Source organism: Lissotriton helveticus, chromosome 3_1, assembly GCF_964261635.1.
Source record: "Lissotriton helveticus chromosome 3_1, aLisHel1.1, whole genome shotgun sequence".
Lineage (NCBI taxonomy): Eukaryota > Metazoa > Chordata > Amphibia > Caudata > Salamandridae > Lissotriton > Lissotriton helveticus.
This window is the reverse complement of record NC_136061.1, coordinates 1,810,716,177-1,810,739,730: the sequence shown is the minus strand read 5'-3', so window position 1 is coordinate 1,810,739,730 and position 23,554 is coordinate 1,810,716,177. Positions and strand designations below refer to the sequence as shown.

The 23,554-nt window shown below is 42.2% G+C and overlaps 1 protein-coding gene across 2 annotated transcripts in view; it reads left to right on the top strand.

Moving 5' to 3' along the window:
- Positions 1 to 23,554, top strand: part of RLF (RLF zinc finger) — a 320,814-nt gene that overhangs the window by 206,694 nt on the left and 90,566 nt on the right. For both annotated transcript variants that reach the window (XM_078682707.1, XM_078682708.1), the window contains one exon: positions 10,170 to 10,306. In XM_078682707.1, coding sequence (XP_078538833.1) covers positions 10,170 to 10,306 — 137 coding nt within the window. The remainder of the gene's footprint in view (positions 1 to 10,169; positions 10,307 to 23,554) is intronic.

Sequence of the window (23,554 nt, the reverse complement as noted above, 5' to 3'; positions counted from 1 at the left end):
CGTGCTGAACCTAGGAGTCCAGTACTGGATTACAAAAGAACCTACTTTACCTGTGACTTGAATTTCCTTCCTTAGGATAACATTGCTAGTTTTTCACTGAAAAGTTTCTAAGTGTCAACTTTGAAAATACATTTATATTCTTTAAAAATTACAACTGTAACCAAAACGCTTTTACTTAACTGTTTACAGCTTAGGTCCCGGGACTCAATCCAGGATCCAGCCCTGCGGTTAGAATAGTAATCCTTAAAGTAATCAACTGCATTTATGTAGAAAAACCCATTGAGCCCAATGTTAAACTGTGTTTAGAATTCTGTTGCCTATTGCAACCACTGTAGTTATTGTACTTACAAAGTCTATTGCCTTTCTGCAAAGTAATTACCTAAAGTCACTCATATTGAGAAAAGTATATTTTGATACCTGTTGGTTCTAAAATAAAACAACTATATCTTTTGATATAAAAACAATTGGCCGAGAGTTCAGTTCTTGAGTGTGTGAAACCCTTTGCTGACTGAGTGGGTACAACAAATGCTTTACACTGCCCTCTGATACGGCCTTACTGCACTTTAGAGAGTAAGGTCATATCTGACTTTAACCTCTGTCATAACTCTGGAGATTGGGGACTATGTACACACTGTACCTTACTTTGGTCCAGTATATATAGAACTACTTTCTTAAATGACTGTTTTAAAATAGGTCATTAAAAATCCATCAGGCACTCATGTATCTTTACGTGTCCTCAGTAGTATTCAAATACGTTTTTTGTGCGACTCCCTCCAAGTGTTTTGTCTAGGAACACTATATTCAATGAACAACTTTGGAGAAAGTTGAATTTCCACTTCCAAGTGGTGGTGTGCACAGTTATACTCAGACCTATTTTGGTCTTAATCCATCTTTATCCAATTAGGTAAATAATTTATACACCATTGATCAAATTTTCCAATTCGAACAGATTTATTTTCTTCTTTTATTCCATTTCTTTCAATGTATCCTTTATGCAAATTCATTCTTTGCAAAAAGCTCATGCTTATACATTCCACATTTACCCAATGCATTTCGGGTCTGTTTGGAAAAAACAAGGAAATGTTTTGAGCCATTCAGTCACATTTTCCAGTATGTATTACAAAATTACACAATACAAAAACATAATGTCTTATTGCATTTTGGTGAGTCAATCTGTATTATACGACTTCTAACCACAGTCAAACTGCTATATACTGTATCAGGTTTCATCACCATTTCAAATAGCTGACTAAAGTGGAAACATAAACAGTGAAAAGTAAAACATTTGAACTCTGGTTCCAATCAATTGGTTATGCGTTCAATAAAAAATGAGGACTGCAAGTGCTATTTGATTCAAATCACTCGGGTTCTCTGCATCTTAGTTATCAACTCACGTTAACCCGTGTACGAGTGTCTGAACTCAGTTGCGTATACGGCCAAACTCGACCCAATTCCAAGCGTCTAGTTAAAAATAACACTTTTGCTCTAATATTTAAACAAGTTTCAGTGCCCAGACAAACGCAAAACGTTTCCGCGTCGATACTTACAGGAAATGCACAAATATCCGCGCCTCGATCTCTCACCAATCGGAATACCGCTAGCTGCCTAGAACGTTACCTCCCTTCTCTTATGTGCTCACATTGGCTAACTGTGCGATCACGTGACAGTTATCTCGCTATGTTGAATTACGTTCAAAAATTACTAACAATCTTACGATTATGGCTGTATTCTGAAGTTCATTCAACATTGGAACACCTACGAGAATTTTTTTTAAGCTAAAGACATTCTTTCCAGTGACAAGAAGAATTACTCGTAATTTAACTAGTTAAAGAAAATAATAATTTTTAAGCGTGAGCGTGTCAAAATAATACATGATGTACTCGTGTATTAAATTAAATTAATAAATGCAACTTAAATAAAACCTTCAAGTGTAAACCAGTGAAGTAAAATTCAGGTCAGCCATTTTGGAATGGGTTAAACTAAATGTTCACTGCAGAATCTAATGTTAGCAGGGGTACAATAAATGCGTTCCTAATGCATGATCATAGAATGCAGGATAATTCTATCCTGTCATTAAGTCCTTGAGGTTGTAAACTTCCCATTTTTCGAATCCAGAAATACTCAGATCTCAATCTTTGCTTGTGTGTGTCTCTGTCTGGTTGTGGTTTAATCACCTCTAATATAGTAAAGCGAAGCTGTGAGATATTGTGACCTGCTTCCATCCAATGCATTGCCACTGTCGATTTTGAATTTTTTTGTCGAATACTGCTTTAATGTTCCGTGATTCTTACTTTAATTTTTCGCTCAGTCTGCCCTACGTATAATTTCCCGCAGGGGCATTTTATACCATAAATCACTCCATTAGTGTCACAAGTGCTGGAGTGGAACAAAGAGACCTTCTTACCTCTCATTGGATGTGTAAAAGTTTGACCAATCATAACATTGTTGCAGTGCGTACAATTTTCACATTTTTGCATTCCTTTGTAGGTTTTTTCTTCTCTTACCATTTTCTGTCGTTTTAACAGTTCCTTTAGGTTCTTTGACCTGTTGTACGCAAATGTAATTCGGTTCGCAAAAAGTGATTGAAGGTCAGGTTCTTGCGTTATTAGTGACCAATGTTTTCGCATGATGTTGGTGATTTGAGTGGTCTGCATTGAGTGTTTCAACACACAAACTGTGAGTTTAGTCTCAGTTTTTTCTTTCTTCCTAAGGAGAGAGTCTCTGCTCATTCTCATTACTTTGGTTCTAGTTTCTTCTAGTAAAGTGTTAGGGTAACCTCGTTTCAGATATTTCTGAATCTGGTTATTGATGGTAGTCGTCAGGTCATTTGAGTCAGACGTGATTCTTTTCTAACGGATAAATTGAGACAAAGGTAAATGTTTTTTGAGAGAGTGATGGTGCAAACTGTTGTAATGTAAGCCACTATTTCTGTCAGTATCTTTGATATGTACTTTCGTGTGTAGCTGTCCATTCACGATGTTGATATTTACATCCAAAAATGATAGTTCGTGTTGACTCATTTGATGTGTGAATTTTATACGTTCATGTTGCGATTTGAGAACATGAATATTCTCAACCAACTTTTCTTTAGCTCCTCTCCATATTATAAAGATATCATCGATATATCTTTTGACTACCGTGAGACCAGATGACCAGTTTGGATTATTGATTATATGATCACCTTCAAATTTCGCCATAACGGTATTCGCGTAGGAAGGCGCCCCCGCGAAACCCATCGATGTTCCGCTGCATTGGTCATAGAACTCGTTTTCCCATTGTAGATAACTGTGGAATAACGCGAAGTGTAGTAATTCCAACATGAAAACTTTCTCAGACCCTACAATGTCGTTCTCCAGTAAACACCATTCCATAGCTTCTAACCCCTCATTATGAGGGATAGAAGTGTACAATGATGTCACGTCAATGGAAAATAACCATGTTTCTTCATTCGCTGGGATTTCAATCGTTTCCAACATGTTCAAAAATGAGCTAGTATCTTTTATATGGGTGCTCCATTTTTGTACCAACGGTTGTAGGAACCAATCTAGGTATTGGCCTAGTGGTTCCGAAAGTGATCCACATGCAGAGACTTATCGGTCTAAAGGGCGGTTTGGTGGTATTTTTGTGAATTTTTGGGAGCATATAGAACTGAGGTCTCCGTGGGTGTTTGATATTCAGAAATTGATATGTTTTTGCAGTAATCCACTTCATTTCTAGTGCTTTATCCAGTATCTCTTTCAGTGTGGCTGCAAATACTTCTGTAGGATCTTGATCAAGTTTGTGGTACGTGTTGATGTCCTGTAAATGTGTTTGCACGCTTTCTGTGTAAAATTCCGTGTTCATTACCACTATCGCTCCCCCTTTATCCGCTTTTTGTATAGTTATGTCTTTCATGTCAACTAGAGATTTTAAAGTGTGCCATTCTTTCCTAGAGAAATTACTTTTGGTGCCACTTGAATAGTTAATTTTTTTCATTTCTGTTGTGATGACTCTTTCATAAGCGTCAATAGTTTTATGTGACGTTGGTGCGCAGAACGTGCTCTTAGTTCTGAACTCCTCGAGATCGCTTTCTGATCTTTCCGTTGGTGGAAGGGTGTTGAAAATTTTTTTTAGGCGTAGTGTGGGTAAAAATTTGAAATTGATATTTCCGTTTCCTGAGCATTTGATTTGTATACTGGAACGAAAGTCAAACCTTTGTTTAATAAGTTCATCTGAGCCGTGGTTAACTGTTTATCTGATATGTTTATGACAAGGTCGTCTTCTTTTTCTTTGATCTCAACTCTCGTTCTGCCTCCGTTTCTTTTGTTTTTTCTTTTTCCCCTTCTTGTTTTGAGGGTTCTCCTGTTGTACTTTTCGAAGGTGCGTTGTTTGCCGCTGGGCTTATCTCTAAAAAAGCCGCTTTTTCTTGATGGTTCTTGCGTTCACTTTGAGTATTTTTATCCATTGGTTTTCTATTTTGTGCTGTGTCTGAATCTGACACCACCCTCTCTTGTGATGAACTTACATTAGTTGATGGTTGCTGCCATTTTCTTTGATGGTACACTTCCGCCCAACTATAGACCTCCTCTAGCTTGTAATCTATAGTGTCGCGTCTATATTTTTTAATCTTCCTGTCTTCAATTTCTTTAGCGTATTTCTCGAGTTTATTGTTTATATCTTCCAGTATTGTTGTTAAGTCATCATGTTTGTTGAGTTCACTCTTAATTCCTTAAAGTTCTTCCTCCACTAATCTTAACTCTTTTGATAGCTCTTCAACTATCAGCAAAATCAGATCCAGACTAAATTTGTTCAAAATTTGGTACCATCCGTTCAGGAAGGCTTTATTGTTCCTGCATAACATGGGCTTTAAAGCTATTCTCAATCCCCTTGGTATGCGCTTATTCCTGTGATAGTGGATTAAAGTTGTTGCATGTAACCGTTGACTTATTTCTCGTTTACTAACAAATTCCTATTGTTTAAGTAACTGGTTAACTGTGTTTAGCTGTGGGCTGAAAGCTCTGGTTTCCTTGATTAATCCATAAATGTGCTCCGCTTCTTCAGGAGTATAAGCTAGTGTCTCGGCCTTGTTTGTTGTTATCTGTGCAATTTCCTCTAGATTCATTTTTATGTATCAGTGGTGCTCACGATGGGGGGTAGACACTTGTTGAATAAATCATTAAAAATCCATCAGGCATTCATGTATCTTTACGTGTCCTCAGTAGTATTCAAATTCGTTTTTTGTGCGACTCCCTCCAAGTGTTTTGTCTAGGAACACTATATTCAATGAACAACTTTGGAGAAAGTGGAATTTCCACTTCCAAGTGGTGGTGTGCAGAGTTATACTCAGACCTATTTTGGTCTTAATCCATCTTTATCCAATTAGTTAAATAATTTATACACCATTGATCAAATTTTTCAGTTCGAACAGATTTATTTTCTTCTTTTATTCCATTTCTTTCAATTTATCCTTTATGCAAATTCATTCTTTGCAAAAAGCTCATGCTTATACATTCCACATTTACCCAATACATTTCGGGTCTGTTGTGACCCTTCCTCAGGGGTCTGTTTGGAAAAAACAAGACCCCTGAGGAAGGGTCACAACAGACCCGAAATGCATTGGGTAAATGTGGAATGTATAAGCATGAGCTTTTTGCAAAGAATGAATTTGCATAAAGGATAAATTGAAAGAAATGGAATAAAAGAAGAAAATAAATCTGTTCGAATTGAAAAATTTGATCAATGGTGTATAAATTGTTTACCTAATTGGATAAAGATGGATTAAGACCAAAATAGGTCTGAGTATAACTCTGCACACCACCACTTGGAAGTGGAAATTCCACTTTCTCCAAAGTTGTTTTAAAGTAGGGTCATAGTAGTAGCCCAAGATTTCAGTGGAAATTGGATCACCATCCCAAATGTTTCCTTTTGGATGCTTTCATGTTCCCCCAACTGGTTAGGCCCGCAAACGAGCGTATCAAAAGTACGGTGTCACTTAAAAGAATTTTGGAGTGCACCATGTGCTACTATCCTTCTCTGTGTGAGGCCTGGCCCAATGCAAGTGCTTTACCAGCATCTACACCCGCTTTGTTTTTCTGTTCATCAAGAATAACTTTGATAATGGCTACTCTGCCTCCACCCCTGTTTGGGTGACTCAGCTGATCCTCGCAGGACATGAGTCTCCTATCTGTGATACCAGTGCATAACAGCTTTCGTGTGCTGGGATTTATTTGGAGACTGTCTCATGTCAAGAAGAGGTCAGTAATGAAAGAAACCTTAGACTGTACTAGATGGGAGGGGTGACGTGTAGGTAAGATGGATTCAGTGCCAGGTGCTGTAACAAAGTGGATAATGCCTTTTGGTAAGAAGTTATCCACCCCTTTTTGGAGCCTCTTATGGCTTGCTTAAGCTGATGGCTCATTGATGGTGGCTTGTTTAGGAAGGGAAACCTCAAGGTACACTCACTTCCAGTTTTTCATTGGAGGAAAACCTCAAACCCACATGGCTTGGAATCCTCCAATACTGTATGCCTTTTTAACTTCTGACCCAATCTGAACAGTACTGCAGATGAACATCGTACAGGTGCAGAGCATCCTGCTCTTCATCAGCTTCATTTAGCTAAATCCCCTTATCTGCTACCCTCGTGCTGAGCCCTCTTCAGGTTTCACCTGCACAGCGCTTGCACTGTCCTTGTGAAATCTCATGTATTTAATATATCTTAAAAGGGGGCTCTTATCGGTTCTCAATGCGAAATTACTCTGTTTATTCGCTTTTGTGTGAAACTTTTTTTGTTAACATCCCATAGCTGCACGCATTTACAATACTTCTATTAAAGCTGCTCACACTGTTTAAACCCCATTCACCATCAAGATATGATCTCTTCCCACGGAAAAGACAGACAGCTTCTAACAGTATGCTGGAATTCTTGCTTTTTATTACGTAGTTGTGTGAAGCAAATGCTTTAACCGTAGAACGTTTGTGGCATTTCCTATTCATGCCTTGGTTCCTTTCTTTGCACTTTGTAGGCATTATCGGATTGATTTTTATCTATTTGGTTATTATGATCAAATTCTAAATGTTGAAGTAAACATTGCACCTTAAAAATAAAGTTAATATAGAAGGACTATGCTATATTTTGCTGCTAAACAGGCAGCCACAAGTGCAGTTAACTTGCAGACAACAGGGTCATGATTTGAATGGTGCAGCAGGTGCAGTGGCACTGGGGCTAAAAACGCTAGATACCCCACTAAACCCATATTATCGCTAAATGTTATGACTAAACAAGACAGTCCCAAGTGCATTTATCTAGCAGGCAGCAGGGTCATGATTTGAATGGTGCTGTAGGTGCAGTAGCACCAGGACCAAAGACTCCAGGCACCCCACTAAACACCCAATATTGCTGTATTTTACTACTTGCTGTAACAAGTGCAGTTACTCTGCAGACAACAGTCATAATGTGAATGGAGAAGCAGGTGCAGTGCCACCGAGCCCAGCATTTGTCATGACAAGACTGCCCCACGCAGTCTCCTTGGATCTGGTTGGCGTAGTCTGGATCCGCTGCAAATAAATAGTCGTTCGCACCGAGGGCCTCCAGTTACAGGTGGAGAGTACATCTTTAACTGCGGAGAGTCGCGTGGCATCCTCAATCCTCACTAGCAAGGCACAGGTACAAGGCAGGTGCCCCTGAAATGGAATCATCCTGCCAGCACTGCCAATCACTGCATTAACTGAATTGAGAAGGTGGCAGCCATACTCTGGAGACAACGTCACTGACAAAAGAGAATAACATGGAGATCCTCCGATGGACGTGCGCGATTGTTGAGGCCATGGAGATAAATCGCGGGCCACAACATCCACCAGACATTCATCTCTGTGCTGCTTATCCTTAAACTGTTCAGTAAACCAAACGAGCATAGGTTCAGCATGAAACATAAGAGCCCAGTGTGTAGGAGTCCTTTCGCTCACTGTCCTTGAATCCTCTCATAGCCTTCAAAGAATGTTGATCCTCCCAGCTTCACCGTAGTGTGGCCGCTCCGCTACATATGGGTCTTCCATTCCGGTGGTCTTTAAGTTCATGCAAACTGGACCTCACCAGCCTTCTTTAAAAGAGCGGTAAAACTGCCTCTCCAGAAGGACTTACCTCAGATTGTTCAGATCCAGAATATAAATGAGCTCCCAGTCTGCCAGTTTCTGCACAGGTGGGATTCCATGAAACGGGGTAAAACAAAACAAACCTGTGAGACTGAGGAATGCCTTTTTGCAGGATATGTGCAATTGACTAATATATGATTGGCATATTTAACTTACCTACAAGCCCCTAATATATGGTACTCTGTGTAACCTGGACCTGCAGCCTAGCCATAGAGTTTTGAAATATAATATAGCTCACATGTGGCAATCGTATTTGAGCCTGAGTTTGGGGGACTGGAAGAAAGAAAAGCATTGGTGTATGCTGGCAGAGAGGATGGTATATGCGAAAAGGGAGTGCCCAAATAAATGGACTAAAATGTGGGGAAAATGGAATGAGTGTAGGGGAGGCATATGTGAACCCCTGGATAGTGCTGATGATGATGTCTTGTAATAATATTGCTGTTGAATTTAGCAACAACCTGTGGAATGCTGCTGTAATGGCCCAGTGTTGCAATGTGACTCTCCTTCAAGGTCTTTGTCAATGTCTGTTGCTGTTTTTCTTTACTGAGCTGCTGTGTCGAATGTTACAGGAGTTTACTTTGTTTAACTGTTAAATAAAAATAATTTAAAAAACAATAATTGAATTCTGCACAGTCAATTGTGGTTCTAATGGCATTTTTTCCTATCAGAAAACCACTTTGATTCTTTTTCGAGTTTCCGGTCTTATAGAAAACCTTGAAGCAATAAAGGTTTTATGCAGTTATCCATCCCTGTATTCTCTTCTTGAACTTAATGCTTTTGTTCTTGAGAAACTAAATGATGCCCCTCTTGGGAATTCAGTTAAGGTCATACCTACAGTGGCTGGAGCCAGCAACTTTTAACCCCTTCCACGCTCATGACGAGCTGGGCTCGTCATGAGGGAGCCTCCTGCTACGCTGATGACGAGCCCAGCTCGTCATGGAACATTTGTTTTTGCATTTTCCAGCACACAACGGGAAAATGCACCGCATCGATGCGGTTAATCTTAAAACAACATAAGAGCTGCCGTTTAAGAACTTACAGTTGGTCTCTGAATAAAATAATAAATCCTCTTTTTGTATCAGAGGTGTAATATTTCTAAAATACTTTTTATCCAGCCTACTAATTACAAATGTTTTCCTCAATATGTGACTTGTTCTGAATCTGCATACTGCAACATTGGCTACTTCTCATGCTTTGTGTAAACATTACTCTTTTAAAGCATTCTCCAGAAGTAAATCTTAACAGAGGGCTACAAATCCTTATGAACCAACATAGGTTGTTCCACTAGCTGATGGTGAACACTTTCTTTTTTGTAATTTATTGAAATGATCATGAAATGCATGTACCAAATTGCTATGGCGAGCTTTTGCTGAGATGCCAGCAGTGTCTCCCACCTTCTCTGCCCCTTCAACCCCCCAAATCCTTTGTGATGTATTCTTGGTTTATGTCAACTAGACATATTGGGCTAACGCATCTGGAAACTCTTTTTTAAAGACATGTCTGGGCTAGAACATGGCACCCTTAAAGACAGTAATTTTGTAATCCTATCAAGAGGGGTTAGAGTGTTTAGCTAAGAATGCCTACACAACTGCTTGAAACCTCAAAGACATTGTGTGTCTGCTTCTCTCATTGCCATATATCCACAAAGCCAGGTTTAAAATAAGTTCTGAAGGAAGGGGGAAAAGTACGAGAACATGCTACGGAAAGTGCCTTTTTGGTAATTCTGGAACCCTTTGTCCCCATACTCTGACTTCCCATCAGACAACAAATCATCATTTCTGAGCAGATGGGGTGCCTCTTTATCGGAACAACCATTTTGGAACTTTATAGGAAGGGATGGTAAAGCATGCATAGTGAGTGGGCCCTAGTTATTAAGAGAGACGCACTCAGAGACCTCTTGAACTTATTAAATTGCCCGCCTTTTTGTGCAGAAACAGTTACCCATCTACGCTATTCCAAACTAGTAGCAATTGTATAATATTGCATTTTGTTCTTTAAAAAAAGGCGTCACTTTAACATTTTTTCCTCTGTTTTCCTGCTAGATTTCAAAAGTGGACTGTAGAGAAGTTCTCGATATTATTTGTAATTTAGAGACTGAAGGCCATGACAACACTGCGTTTATTCTGTGCACAACTTATCTTACACAACAGCTCCAAACAGAAAACATAGATTGTTCTTGGTGAGTATTACAAACATACTTTGATGAAAAATTAAAAACTGAAGTAAACTCAGAGCAGACCTCATGACCTCTCTTATAATGCACCTTTGACCTTAAACTGTCTGATGGTGATTGGTATGAAATAAACACAGACCTTCTGGAGTGTTAGACCTCTATATTGAAAACTATGGTATCAAAGAATCATCATTTATTGGAAGGATGCTTAAAAAGCCAACCATGAGGAAAAACGGTTAAAGGGTTGGGGGTGGTGGGGTGACAAAAGCAGTGGTTTCCCATTTTATCTTCTTAGGATATGTTGATGAAAGATTTACCCAAAACTACTGAATGGATTTACACCAAACTTGGTATCAGTGTAGAATATTATCAGGAAAGTGTGCCTTTTTTCAGTCTTACATAGACAGTAATGTGCTGTGTCTCTTCAAGACATTTCATTTTCTATCATTGGGCTTGGAGTCCACCCATTACTTACCATTGGTTGGCTCCAATGTCTACCTCATTTACTTGGTTCTTATAGGTCAGCTGACTTAGGCTATCCTTCCTCTAGGTGTGTTCGTCCATCCCCTGGAGCATGACTGCGTTACATGTGCTCTTCCACTGCCCATTTAATAGACGTTACATTTTTCTTTGAACTTAAGCAAGCTACAAAAGTGCAGTTTTCTCAGGTGGCTCTCTCCTTTACTTCTTTCTTCCTCCCCTGTGCTTATTGACCCCGATTCCTCCATTGATGTCTATGTTGTTGGTGCAGGTAATCATAGGAGAATGGATCAATTGTACCTATAGTACAACCAGGGTCAGGTATGTTGACCGCCTTAAAAAACCCTCAATCACATGTGGGAATGGTGGAGCGGTATGTTTGATTATCCGCTTCTTACATCACGTGAAAGCATCATCATCGGGTCTTTTTTTTTAAAGAAAATATGCTTTCCTCCACTCTGACGTAGACCAACTGGTGATGATAGTAGTGATCAGTAATAAAGTGAAATTAAGTGAGGTGAGTTAAAATTACCTACATCTCCATACCAAAGACTTTATTCAGTTGGAGATGGGGCAAGGTTAAAATAAAGGCAGTGCGCATATAGACATGCTACTATTCTATAGCACCTGTTAGTCCATGTGAGTGGTCGACATGTTTCAGCCCTTGCCCAGCTTGGTCGGGGGGCTTTCTTCAGGACCTGTGCAAAAGTGAGGTTGTTAATTGAGCAACACGTAAGGACAGGTAAGTAACTTACCCTTCTTCTTAATTGTTACCGGTCAATAGTACTTCTAACTTACAATTCCCAGATAGGGCTTCCTTGAGGGACCGGCGGGCTCAATAACCTGCTGTAGATGTTAGGTTGCACCACTTGTGCTTGCTCCATCTATGGTGCCCCAGGCCCTCCCTCCTACCTTCCATTTGTTCTTGTGCTTGTTCCCATCCCTTCCATTCTGTCTGTTGTCCGTGTTGACCCCATCCCCTCCCTCCCACTCACTGTTGTTCATGTTGCTCGCCCCCCCTTCCTCCATGATGTCTATCAATCTGCCCTCTTCAGTGTTAAACAAGAAAAGTGCTATGATTCAGCCAGTGCTGGCCACATCATAGAACTTTTACCACATGCCCTCAGTTTTCCCAATGCCCCCAAATTTCTTTCCTCCTTCCTTGTTGCCCCTCCCCGTCATCTCTACCACGGCAACAGCAGCATCTGCAGGAGCGTTCTCTATCTTAGTTTCACTGTGTACACAGACTGGCTGACACTGGAAGCATTGTCATTCACATCCAGGACAAATACTCTTATCTGGGCAGTCCAAAATCTTCTGGGCTGTCGTCATCGGAAGCAGTAGGCTCCAAGTGGTGGGTGTCCTGGACTTCTCGATCCAGAATTTTCTCAAAGGCTAGCTGTGGGAGCTGAGAATTGTTTTTGCAGCTGATCACACTGAATGTATAGTACAGGTTCCTATTAAATTTGTATTGGTTTACTGAGTTTACTCCGACATCAGGATCTCTGGTGCTCACCAGTGGAATGTGAGTTCCTGCAGTTGTGGCTTCCGTAATCCTCAAAACGCTGTCAGCAGTGATGAATCAGAGAGATTTGACACTTCTATTTAGAATCTCCACTTTCAAACTGAACAGAACCAGTGCATTTTCAATTACTACTTCCTCAAGGTGAATGCAGCGGAGGCTGGCGCTCACACGGTCTCACTGTCAATCTTATCGGTCACAGCCAGGTCTCTGTTCTCCTGATTCAGAATGAAATAGTGCTCCTTGGTCTCTGATTTGCAACCTCTAACGTACCAGGGGCATGTCATCGCTTTATACCTGGATCTGGCAGAGATCTCGTTGCAGAAGAGCCAAGACTTTCGACCAGTCACAACACACCTTCGGAATCAAGGAGCCTTCTACTCCTGGGTTCACCCCTTTCCGATTGTTTTCAAGTGGGACGGCAAAATGCGGCAACTCAGATCATTGCAGGAAGCATGTCGGGTTTTGGGCATCGAAAACCCTCAGTCAGATGATTCCGACAGTGGAGCTAAGAAAGGACAACGAGAGAAGTGGCAACGAGTTGGAGGACGGAAGCGGCTGGAGGCCTCCTCAAGGCCAAACTCAGATACTATAGCGAAGGAACTTCGGGTAGTGTTGGCCTCCCTGTCTGCTGAACCGGGTTCCAGGGCTGGCGATTGAACTGACTCATGGGTCAGATAAGTGGATCAAAGCTGTGCCGGGGGCGGAGGGGGGTACCAATAGCCACTAGATGCACCCTACAAACTGTTTCACCATGGAGACGCGGTCACGTACTGCGGTTCATGGACATTTCTTGGGGGTAACCACTGTTGGGTTTGTTGGGGTTAGGGAGGGGGGGGAGAGGTTACGGTATCCATAACATATTTTTGCGTAAAGTCCCTGAAACTTGCAGAGCATTCACACAAGAGTTCATATACTGACACGCATAGCTCTGACCAGCAGAAGTGGGGTTCCCACGTGCAGGAGGACACGTCATAGTCTAGGGGCCAACATAGATCAGCCCGCAACCACCTACTATGGCTAAGGAGGTAGTGAAAATAATTACACTTAATGTCAAGGGGCTCAACAATCCAGTAAAGAGACTCACAATCCTATCCTACCTCGAACACGCAGGGGACGATATATGGCTCTTGCAGGAGACGCACCTCCGCACCAAAGATTGCCATCGCATGCGCTCGAGGGTGTTCCCCCAACAATATTTCTCTTCTACAGGGGAGAAAAAGGCTGGGTGGCCATTCTTCTAGCCCATCGCTATAAGGGGGAGGTGAAAGAGAAAGTGGCAGAACTAAAGGGGAGGTTCTTGGTCTAAACTATTCAGTTTGGTACCCAATCCCTGGTGATAGGCTCCATTTATGCTCCTAATTCAAGTCAGGAGAGATTCCTTCAAGCAGCTTTAGGAGACGCAATGGCTCCACAAAATCGCATGATATTGGTAAGAGGGGACTTAAAATGGTCATGGACTCGAAGGACAGATCACAAGTTTCTTATTTTCATAAGGGAGAGTTGTCAGGAGACGGGAAGAAATGGCTGAAAAAGATGGGATTGACATCTGGAGGGAGGCACACCCCACCTCAACACAATATACACTCTACTCCTACAGTCATAAGTCTTATGCTCGCTTAGACGACTTTCTGAGTACGGGGGAAATTAATAGTGTGGTTCAAGCGGCAAGTAATGAACCCGCGGCCCTCTTGGACCATGACTCACTGACGATACGGGATACAGATGACACCACGACTCCGCCAATATGGAAGCTGGAGACTTAAAGAAACTATGCTCCACAACAAAACAGTAGAACAGCAACTCACCAAATGCATTAACGAGTACTTCACGATTAACGATACGCTAGACTTGGCCATCACTATATTATGGGAAGCGATGAAAACAGTTGTACAGGGTGAGTTGATAGCAATTTCGGTGGCCAGCAATAGAGAGCACAAGGAAATGAGAGCAAACTTAGCGGCTCTGGTGCAAGAACTCGAGCGAGTGCATAGCAGGACGGGGGCGCCTAGGGTCTGGAGACAACTAAAGGCAGCCAGGGTGCAGTTAGCCAAAATAGACTTAGACAGTGCGGAGTACGCTGCAGTCCGCTTAAGGTTATTGGCAAATAGGTTACGGGCCCAAAGACAGCGGACGAAGGTCTCCTCGTTACAGAGGAGCGGACAGGGGAAGTCATAGGAGATCAAGAGATAGCTCAGACTTTCAGGGAGTTTTATGAGAATCTATACACAGCGGACACGTCACCTGAACACGATATCACAGCCTACTTCCAGTCCGTCAATATGTCCACACTGACCCCAGACCAGGCATCAACATTGGACGCTCCCATCTACATAGAGGAAGTTATCACAGCGATTTCACACTTCAAGGTGCTCAAGCCCCCGGGCACGGATGGGTTCCCCGCCCGTTTTTATAACACCAGGAAAAGATAGACAGCAATGCGGCTCATACCGCTCGATAGCTCTACTTAATGTAGACTTTAAAATATTTACTGGAATACTCGCACCACGTTTTGGCCCCTATGGCAAATCTCATAGAAACTAAACAAGCAGGATTTATTCAATCCCGACAATGCGGAGATGATATAAAGAGGATTATCCACCTTATAGATAAAGCCCACCAAACACAAATGGATGCGCTTTTGTTGACGGTTGATGCTGAAAAAGCGTTCGACCGAGTGGATTGGGGATTCCTGGGGCACACGATGGCAAGATTTGGGTTGTGGGAGATATTCCGGGAGTGGGTACGCTGCTGCTATGATGGGCCTACACCATCCATTAGAGTCAACGGTATCTCCTCTCGATCCTTTACCATTCAAAGATGAACCAGGCAGGGGTGCCTGTTGTCTCCGCTACTGTTCGCCCTCTACATAGAGCCCCTGGCACGGAGGGTCAGGGATAACCGTAGAATTAAAGGGATCCCATTTGGGAGTGAAACACATCCCATTAGCCTATACGCAGACAATGTGATAGCGGCGTTGACGGAACCAAAGTCCTCACTTCCCTCCTTCTTGGAGGAGTTCGAAACATTCAGCCAAGTCTCGGGTTTTCGGGTTAATGTGAGTAAATCATTGATCTTGAATTTAAAACCGACACTACCCACACCGGGTCCCATAGAAGACTGGATATCCGGCATAAAGATGGTAGACACTATTCCCTACCTAGGGCTGGAATTAGCGGCCACAGTACATCAAACAGCTCGGCTGAACTATGCTACGTTAGCACAGCAAGCGGGAAAATACCTGGGCACCTGGAGTAAACATCACCTTTCCTTATTAGGGAGAGTAGCTGCGATCAAAATGTCCGTGCTACCGAAGGCATTGTACTTTTTCCAAACCTTACTGGAGCTGCCCCCTGAGGGAGTGATTGCCTCACTACAACGCAACATCAATCAATTTGTGTGGGCAGGGGCACGCCCAAGGATGAGCAAGGCTATGGGGTATATGCCCCCCGAAAATGAAGGCCTGGGGGTACCAGACCTCCTCAGCTACTATAAAGCAGCCCAATTGAGATACTTAGTGGAATGGGCGAGGCCAGAATCCGAAAAGCATTGGCTTTTTCAGGACAGAGCACTGGTAGGTGTCCCATTGTGGAAGGTTCCATTGCTGAAATGGTCACAGCGTCCCCGCAGTTTGATGGGCTTACCGATCACTAAGTCAGTGATGAAGGTTTGGGACGGGGTGGCGATTACCAAGAAACTTACGAATTTCCGTCCCCCTTGACACCCTTGTTCGGAAACAGCGAGTTCACTCCGGAAATGTCAGATAAAGCATAATCCCATTCCCTCAAATTAAACTTTATTATGGGATGCTCGAATCCGAGAGACTGCGATACATGAAATTGAAACAATGGGTACTTCAAAAGGAGACGAGAGAGCAGGGGAGCCGCCGATTGACTAGATACGAAAAATCGTTAATCACCAAACACACTGATAAAAGGTTGATCTCCGAAATGTATGACATGATCAGAATCAGCCCACCTTCACAGGCTACGCCTAGTCAATAGAGGTAGTTAAGGGAATTGAGAGGTGACCTTACACCGAAACATTGTGAGGGGATTTACTATAGAGCAAAACACACCGCCCGCAACGAGGCCAGTATTGAAACGATGAAAATAGCTACTTACTGGTATCTTACGACGATGCGCCTCCACAGAGGCAACCCAAGCAGGAACCCTACCTGCTGGAGAGGCTGCGATAGTGAGGGAACATTGCTACACATACTGTGGGAATGCCCATTGCTGACTAACTATTTGACTAAAATCCTAGACGACGTAAATGAGCTATTTGATACACGGGGGAGTTAAAGTTATTGGTTCCCAGCACACGGTTGTGTTTTCAACAGCGCAGTTCATTTATTGTTTCAAAATGTTCATTATGCTCGATATACTATGACGGCACTATCTGTACTCTGATACAAGAACATATGAGAATTGTATACTATGTTGCAATTTATTGCCTATGCCTTTGTATTGTTTTCCAATATCGCAAATGCTAATAAACACATTTAACAGATAAACCAATCCACACAAATACCAAGTTTCATCCAAAATCTAAAGACATAAGCAGAGAAAGCATTGCACACTCTTGACGCTAGAAGAGCAGTCATGTATTACATTTAAAAAACAAAGGAATATAGAAAGAAAAAGCAATTCTTTGTATCTTTTGAAAACTGTTTTTTGGGAAGTCCACTAACCAAGAACACAATTGCAAGATGGATTGCACAAGCCATGCAATTGTGCCAGAAACAAGCAGGACAAACATTACAAATAGCCCCGCAGCTCACTCAACAAGAAAGAAAAGAGCAACAATAGCCTTTCTAGCCAATTCTCCAATTCAGGACATTTGCATGGCAGCAACATGGTCGTCAGTGCACACGTTCAGGAAACATTACTGTGTGGACATTTAAATAAATAAGGAAGCACAAGTAGAACAAAAAGTCTTGCAACATCTATTCACAAACCAACGCTCATCTTCCACCCAGCCACCACAAGACTAGCAAACCGCGAACAAAGTCTATGCACAGCATGTGAATCCAGAATAGAGTTTCTTACCTGTTGGTGTAGTTTTGCAGCTTGAAGAAAATTCTGGATTCACCCACAAACCCACCATACTCTACCAAGAAAGATGAGACAAGAGGGAGGAAAGAAGAAAAAAAAATAATCTGAAGGTGGCGACCAAATGTGGGAGCTTCCATAGGAAGCACGTCAATGTCATAGAAGGACACCAAATGGTGGTATGTCGACGCCCACTAACAAATAGAAAGGGAAAAAAAGGACAAATACAACAATTCCAGACCCAACTACTAGATAGCGGAATAATACACAGCATGTGAATCCAGAAAATTCTTCAAGCTGTAAAACTACACCGACAGGTAAGAAACAATACGTTTTTCAACAACATAGTCTTTCAGCTTTGAAAAGGCCATTGATCCACAATTGCTGTATTACGAGGTAACCTTTTGAAAAAATTAGGCTGCAGTATTATCTATTCAACGTCAACCTCATGCAATATTTGGATTTCTCCCTCCGGGCTATATTTTCTGGGAGCAATGGGGTGGGGTGGCACACAGTTTTCCCTCATTCTCATGATTACTGCCTGGCTTAGGACATTTCCACAGTGACAAGTGTCACAGTGCAGTGCCATGTGACCCTTTTGAGACAGAAGTACCCTTCCTGGGACTGTGATAGTGTATAATATTTTCCAGCATCCTATCATGCACCTTGAATTATTCCATGTTGAAGAATATGCAAAGGAAACACTGTAACCATCTTACAGAACTTCTTTTTTTAACTATTGCTCGTAATACCCCTGACAGGATTGCAAAGCCCTCCATTTCATGTTATGTTTCTTTCACCCTCTTGGTGTGCTCGGTTTGTAGGATGTGGCTTGTAGTTTGGCCTCTGTAGAGATGTTTGGTGAGGTGCAGGTGGAGTGAAGACATGCCCCAGACATAGAACAGCACATATTTGAGTTACAGGAAAGTATGAGAATGTGTGTTTGAAAATATATGCAGTGCCTAGTATATATTTCGAAGTCTATATGATGCAGTTATTTGTCTGAAAAGCAGAAGGTATTAACTCTTTCAGAAATTCGTGATGATTGACTATTTTGCAGGAATCGAATTCCAGAGCCTAGCTTGCTGCAGAGAGAATAAACTTCTGCTCTTGCAGAACCTTCTGAGTGAGGATGGCCATGGGCCAACCTAGAGCATAGTGAAGTTATTTGGCGGTAGATGCAAAGTTTGTTGAAGGAGGAGTTGTCTAGTACCGCGGATTGCTTAGTGTGTTTAGTACGTTGCTTGAGAGGTGAAAAGTCTAGCCACTGGCTGTCAGGGTAATACTTTGAGGGCTGGTGAAGTATGAGTCCAGATGTGTAGAATGATTGGTTATCTGCTAGTTCCTTTCTGTATTATCTACAGCTAGTGAAGTACAGAGGAACTCCGATGTATAGTCTGTTGATATAGGCGAGGCAGGAGAGCATTAAGGCAATGCTAGCTTGTACTTAGTAGGCAAATCTAGTTAAAGGAAAACTTTGGGGTATGCATTGTATGATGTAGAAGCTTTTTTTGGTAACTTGATTTACTTTTTGCTCAAGTAAGAGATTGTTGTCCGTAATCATTGTACCTTTTCTCTCTTGGTAGTGGAGATTTTCTTGTGGCCAGATGGTTGAGGGGGTGGTAATTTCTCCATTACCTGACTCTTATTTTAATGTTTTAGGATAAAGGTTGTTAAATAGCATCCAGTGGTTATCCGCATGGTCACAAGGGGTAATCTAATCGATTTAGAAGCTTGAGGGTGATTTGTGACTCATTAGCTTACTTGTAACAGCAGAGGTTGGTAGAGATTTATTTATTATTTATTTAAGTAATTTATACAGCGCGGAGCTACCCCAGAAGGGGTGTCCCGGCGCTAAAGCAGAAACTCACGATTAAAGAGGGGAGGCAGGAGGGTTGTAGGACTAGAATCGTGATCTGGAGAAGAGCCACGTTTTTAATTTACTACGGAAAAGGGATTCAGAAGGGCAGAACCTAAGGTCAAGTGGGAGGCAGTTCCATAGTTTAGCAGTCATCACGCTAAACCCTCTGCCGCCCATTCTGGATCGTCGAAAGCGTGGTACAATCAAGAGACGTAGATTATTAGATCTCAGTGTTCTAGCTGATTGAGATATTACCACTCGCTTTTTCAGGTATCCTGGCCCTAGGCCATTGACAGCACGAAAGGCGAGGGTGAGAGTCTTGAATTGAATGCGGCTTGCAATGGGGAGCCAGTGTAGCTCTTTGCAATAAAAAGCAACCGACTGACGGTAGGGGATATTTCCAATCAGTCTAGCTGCCGCATTCTGCACGATCTGAAGACGATCAATCAAGTATTGAGGGGCACCAGCGTATAAGCTATTGGCGTAATCTAAGTGAGATGTGATGAGGGCCTGAGTGATAGTTCTACGGGCGTCTAAGGGGAGGTAAGGAAGGATCTTTTTAATCATGCGAAGTTTCGCGAAGCAGGCTGAGGAGACCTTGTTAATTTGCGCTTTACAGGAGAGTGAATCATCGAAATGAAAGCCAAGGTTACGTGCTGATTGGACCGGGGAGGGCGGGGGATTAAGCGCTGTGGGCCACCACAGGCTGGGGGATATTGAAGTTTTCTGGTTAAAAAATAAGACCTCTGTCTTATCAGTATTAAGCCTAAGGTGGTTGCTGGTCATCCAGGCACAAATGTTTTCCAAACATTGGCGGACGTTTGCAAAGGTGGAGTCAGAGTGGTCTCTAAAAGAGAATATCAGCTGAGTATCGTCAGCATAAGAGACCACTCTGACCCCACAAGACTCCACCACTGTAGCCAAGGGAGCGAGATAGACATTAAAAAACAGAGGGCTCTGTGCTGAGCCCTGTGGAACACCACACAGCAGGGGTTTACCCTCTGATTTAAAAGGTCTGAGCGCCACCCTCTGCGTTCTGCCAGTGAGGAATGACTCAACCCAGGCCAATGCAGAGCCGCCAATTCCAACCTGCCTTAGACGGTTTAGTAGGATTTTATGTGAAACCGTATCAAAAGCGGCGGATAGGTCGAGGAAGACCAACATGGCCTCCTCGCCCCTATCCACACACTCACGGACGGTCACAGCTACTTCCAAGAGAGCAGTTTCGGTGCTGAAGCCCGCTCTAAAGCCGGATTGAGAGTCGTGTAGAAGAGAGTTGTTTTCTAAATATTCTGTCAGTTGCAACTGCACGGCCATTTCCAGAATTTTTGCGGGTTTGGGAAGGAGGGAGATGGGACGAAAATTGCTAAATTTTGTAGGATCGGCATCAGGCTTTTTCAGGATGGGGACCAACAGAGCTTCCTTCCAAGCAGATGGGAATATGCCATGATAGAGGGAGGCATTTCAGATAGAAAGAAAGGGACTAGCCAATATAGGGGCTAGGTCACCCATGACCTTGGCAGGGATAAGGTCGGAAGGCGAGCCTGATCTGCACTGGGTGAATAACCTGAGTGCGGTCTCAAGAGACAGCTCGTTAAGAGACTGTAGAGAAGTCAATTCCGGGGCCATATCAGGAGGGACCGGGGATGGTTCCTCAACCGGCAATGAAGTACTAATTTTATCGATTTTCTCTAGAAAATAATCAGACAGTCCATCACATAGTGCCTGGCAGGAGAGGTCTGCGAAGCCCTGGCGGGAGGGTTTACAAACTCTTTAACAATATTAAAAAGGGTTTTGGAGGAGTTCTTAGCGTTGGAGATTTGTAGTGAGAAATAATCTCTCATGGTGACTTTGTTTTGTTTAAGAAATTTTTTCAAGGCGGTTTTGTAAGTAGCTTTGGATTCAGGGTCATAATTCTGCCGCCACTTGCGTTCTAGTATTTTGCAGCGGCTTTTTAACTCGCGGAGCGTCAGAGAGAACCACGGGGCAGAGGGGCGTGTTCGAGCGGAGGTAATAGGTTTGAGAGGGGCTATGGAATCAATGGCAAGGAGTAGCGCGGAATTAAGTTTGGACACATTATCATCAATGTCACTAGACAAAGGGTCCGGCTGATAATTAAATAAAGGATCTAAGGTCCAACAGGTAACTTTATGCCACTTTCTTCCCAGCTCTTTACCAAGGACAGTGGGTATGGGCCTTGAGCATATCTCTAGGTCAAAAGGGACAAGATGGTGATCAGACCAGATGAGAGGGAGTGAAGAATGGACTGCAATATTCGAGAAATTGGCAAAGATAAGATCAAGTGTATGCCCAGCTGTATGTGTTGGACCCCTGACTAATTGAGACAGGTTCAAGCTCTGCATCGTTTCCAACAAGTAGTTGGCTTTTGAGCAAAGAGAATTGTACACGTGGAGATTGGCAGGTAATGGACTGAAGTACATTTTAAAGAGGGTAGGAACGATCATCGAGCTTTGAGCAAACTCAGCTTTGGAGTAGAATGGTGCTGAGCAGAAGGATGAAAATGATATGCGGGATGTGTTAATAAGGAATGAGGCAATCAGTGTAGGATAACGTTCTGTTGTTCTGGTTTGTGGACTTTCTGTAGTAAAGTAAAGGGATTCTGGTATCAAAAAGTGATAAACAAAAAGATCTAGTAACAGGGGTGCCACAACTCCATTTGAGTCATCAGTAGTTTTGATGTCATCCCATGTGGCAGTTAGAGCAGCTCCAGTGCCACAGCCAAGACGGAATGTTTTTTAATGTCTGAAAGAAAATAATTACTTTCTATGACTATATTTGTGAGAAGGCTGATCTTTTAATATGTTGTCGCTGCATATTGCCCACATATTAGTTGGAATGACCAGTTGGGTCACTGTCCTGCTTTTATAGAATAGGTTTTGTGGTAGAGGTCTTGATTAAATTCAAGAATATTTCAGACGCCAAGTGTTCATGATAACTGGTTGGAATGGATGCTTAGGTGCTGAATATTCTGGAATATATGTGCCACCAAAAGGTCTGCTCTTGAGGTTTGTGTAATTTCTGTTGTCTGGTTTGCAAGGGCAAAAAAGAGGTGGAGTTGGTTGGTACGACTTTCTTCTTTGGTTTGTGCACCAAGCTAGTTTTCAGCATGAGTTCTAATCTTTATCTATGCCGACCTAGATTTTTGTAAAAAAAAATAATTTGTACACATTCGCAAAAAAACATCATGTAAGGACAAATTGAAAAATAACCGGGACCACAGTTTACTCCTTAATAACTGAGTTCTCCTCATCAATCAAACACTCTGCTGCCTACCACCCTGTTAGATGCTCAACAGCAGTCAGGAGAGCAGTTATAAACGAATAAGATAGTGAATTTAAAGAAATTCTCGGAATATTCCATGTTACAATTTCAGACTAAAACAGTGCCAGAGGTCACATTGTTTTGTCTTTATTCTCGGGGGTGCCTTAAGCATGTGTCACCAGACATGGTGATGCATTGCGCTTTTCTTAATCTAGCTGCAAAAAAACGTAATTGTTTATATTTTAAAATTATTCTGAGTACAAATAGATCTCAGCATTCTCCACTGATTGTATGGAAATAATTCTCCATCCCCTGATTGCATGGAAACAATTCTCCAAAATAGTAGTTGACTTTTGAAAAATGTAATCTTCCTTTTATTTGTGGTCATTCCGGGAGATCCAAATTAAATTCACAAGGGTTTCTTGTCTCTCTCTATAAGATTACAGGTAAATTGAAATGTCCCTGGCCACAATCTTGTCTCCCTCTAAAAGATTACAGGTGAATTGAAATGTCCCTGGCCGCAAGATCCAGTGAGATTTTATAAGGCTAGTAAATTATTATGTCTATTGAAATACAGCAGTGATTGGTAATTACAAATGACGAAGCTTGTAGGCAAATATAAGCTCATTGTCTGTTCAAATGGTATCAGTCATTGTAACAAAATGGGTTCTGCCCATATAATCTGCAAGTATTTTTCACTTTTTGTTCACCTTGTTTGGGACATGAGCTTTACAACTTGTGACTCACCCAAGGTAAACGGTCCCCAAGTATTTACAAACCAGTGTTCGCCTTTTAAGATAAGGCCACTGCAACGCTGCCATGGTAAGGGACACTTGGCAGGTTACATGTGAACACGTGTGTAAGACTAGTCATGCTCAGCCTGGTAACAGCACACAGGTTGCTTGGCCCTGAGGGGACCCTGGAGGGTTAGCTATTGACCTGGGATAGGCCTCATAATATTAGTGGAGACTCAGGAAAAAAGTCAGTGTAGTTTACTGTTTTGCCTGCAGTGACCCTTTATTATAGACATAAGGGGAAATCTACTTTGGAGTGCA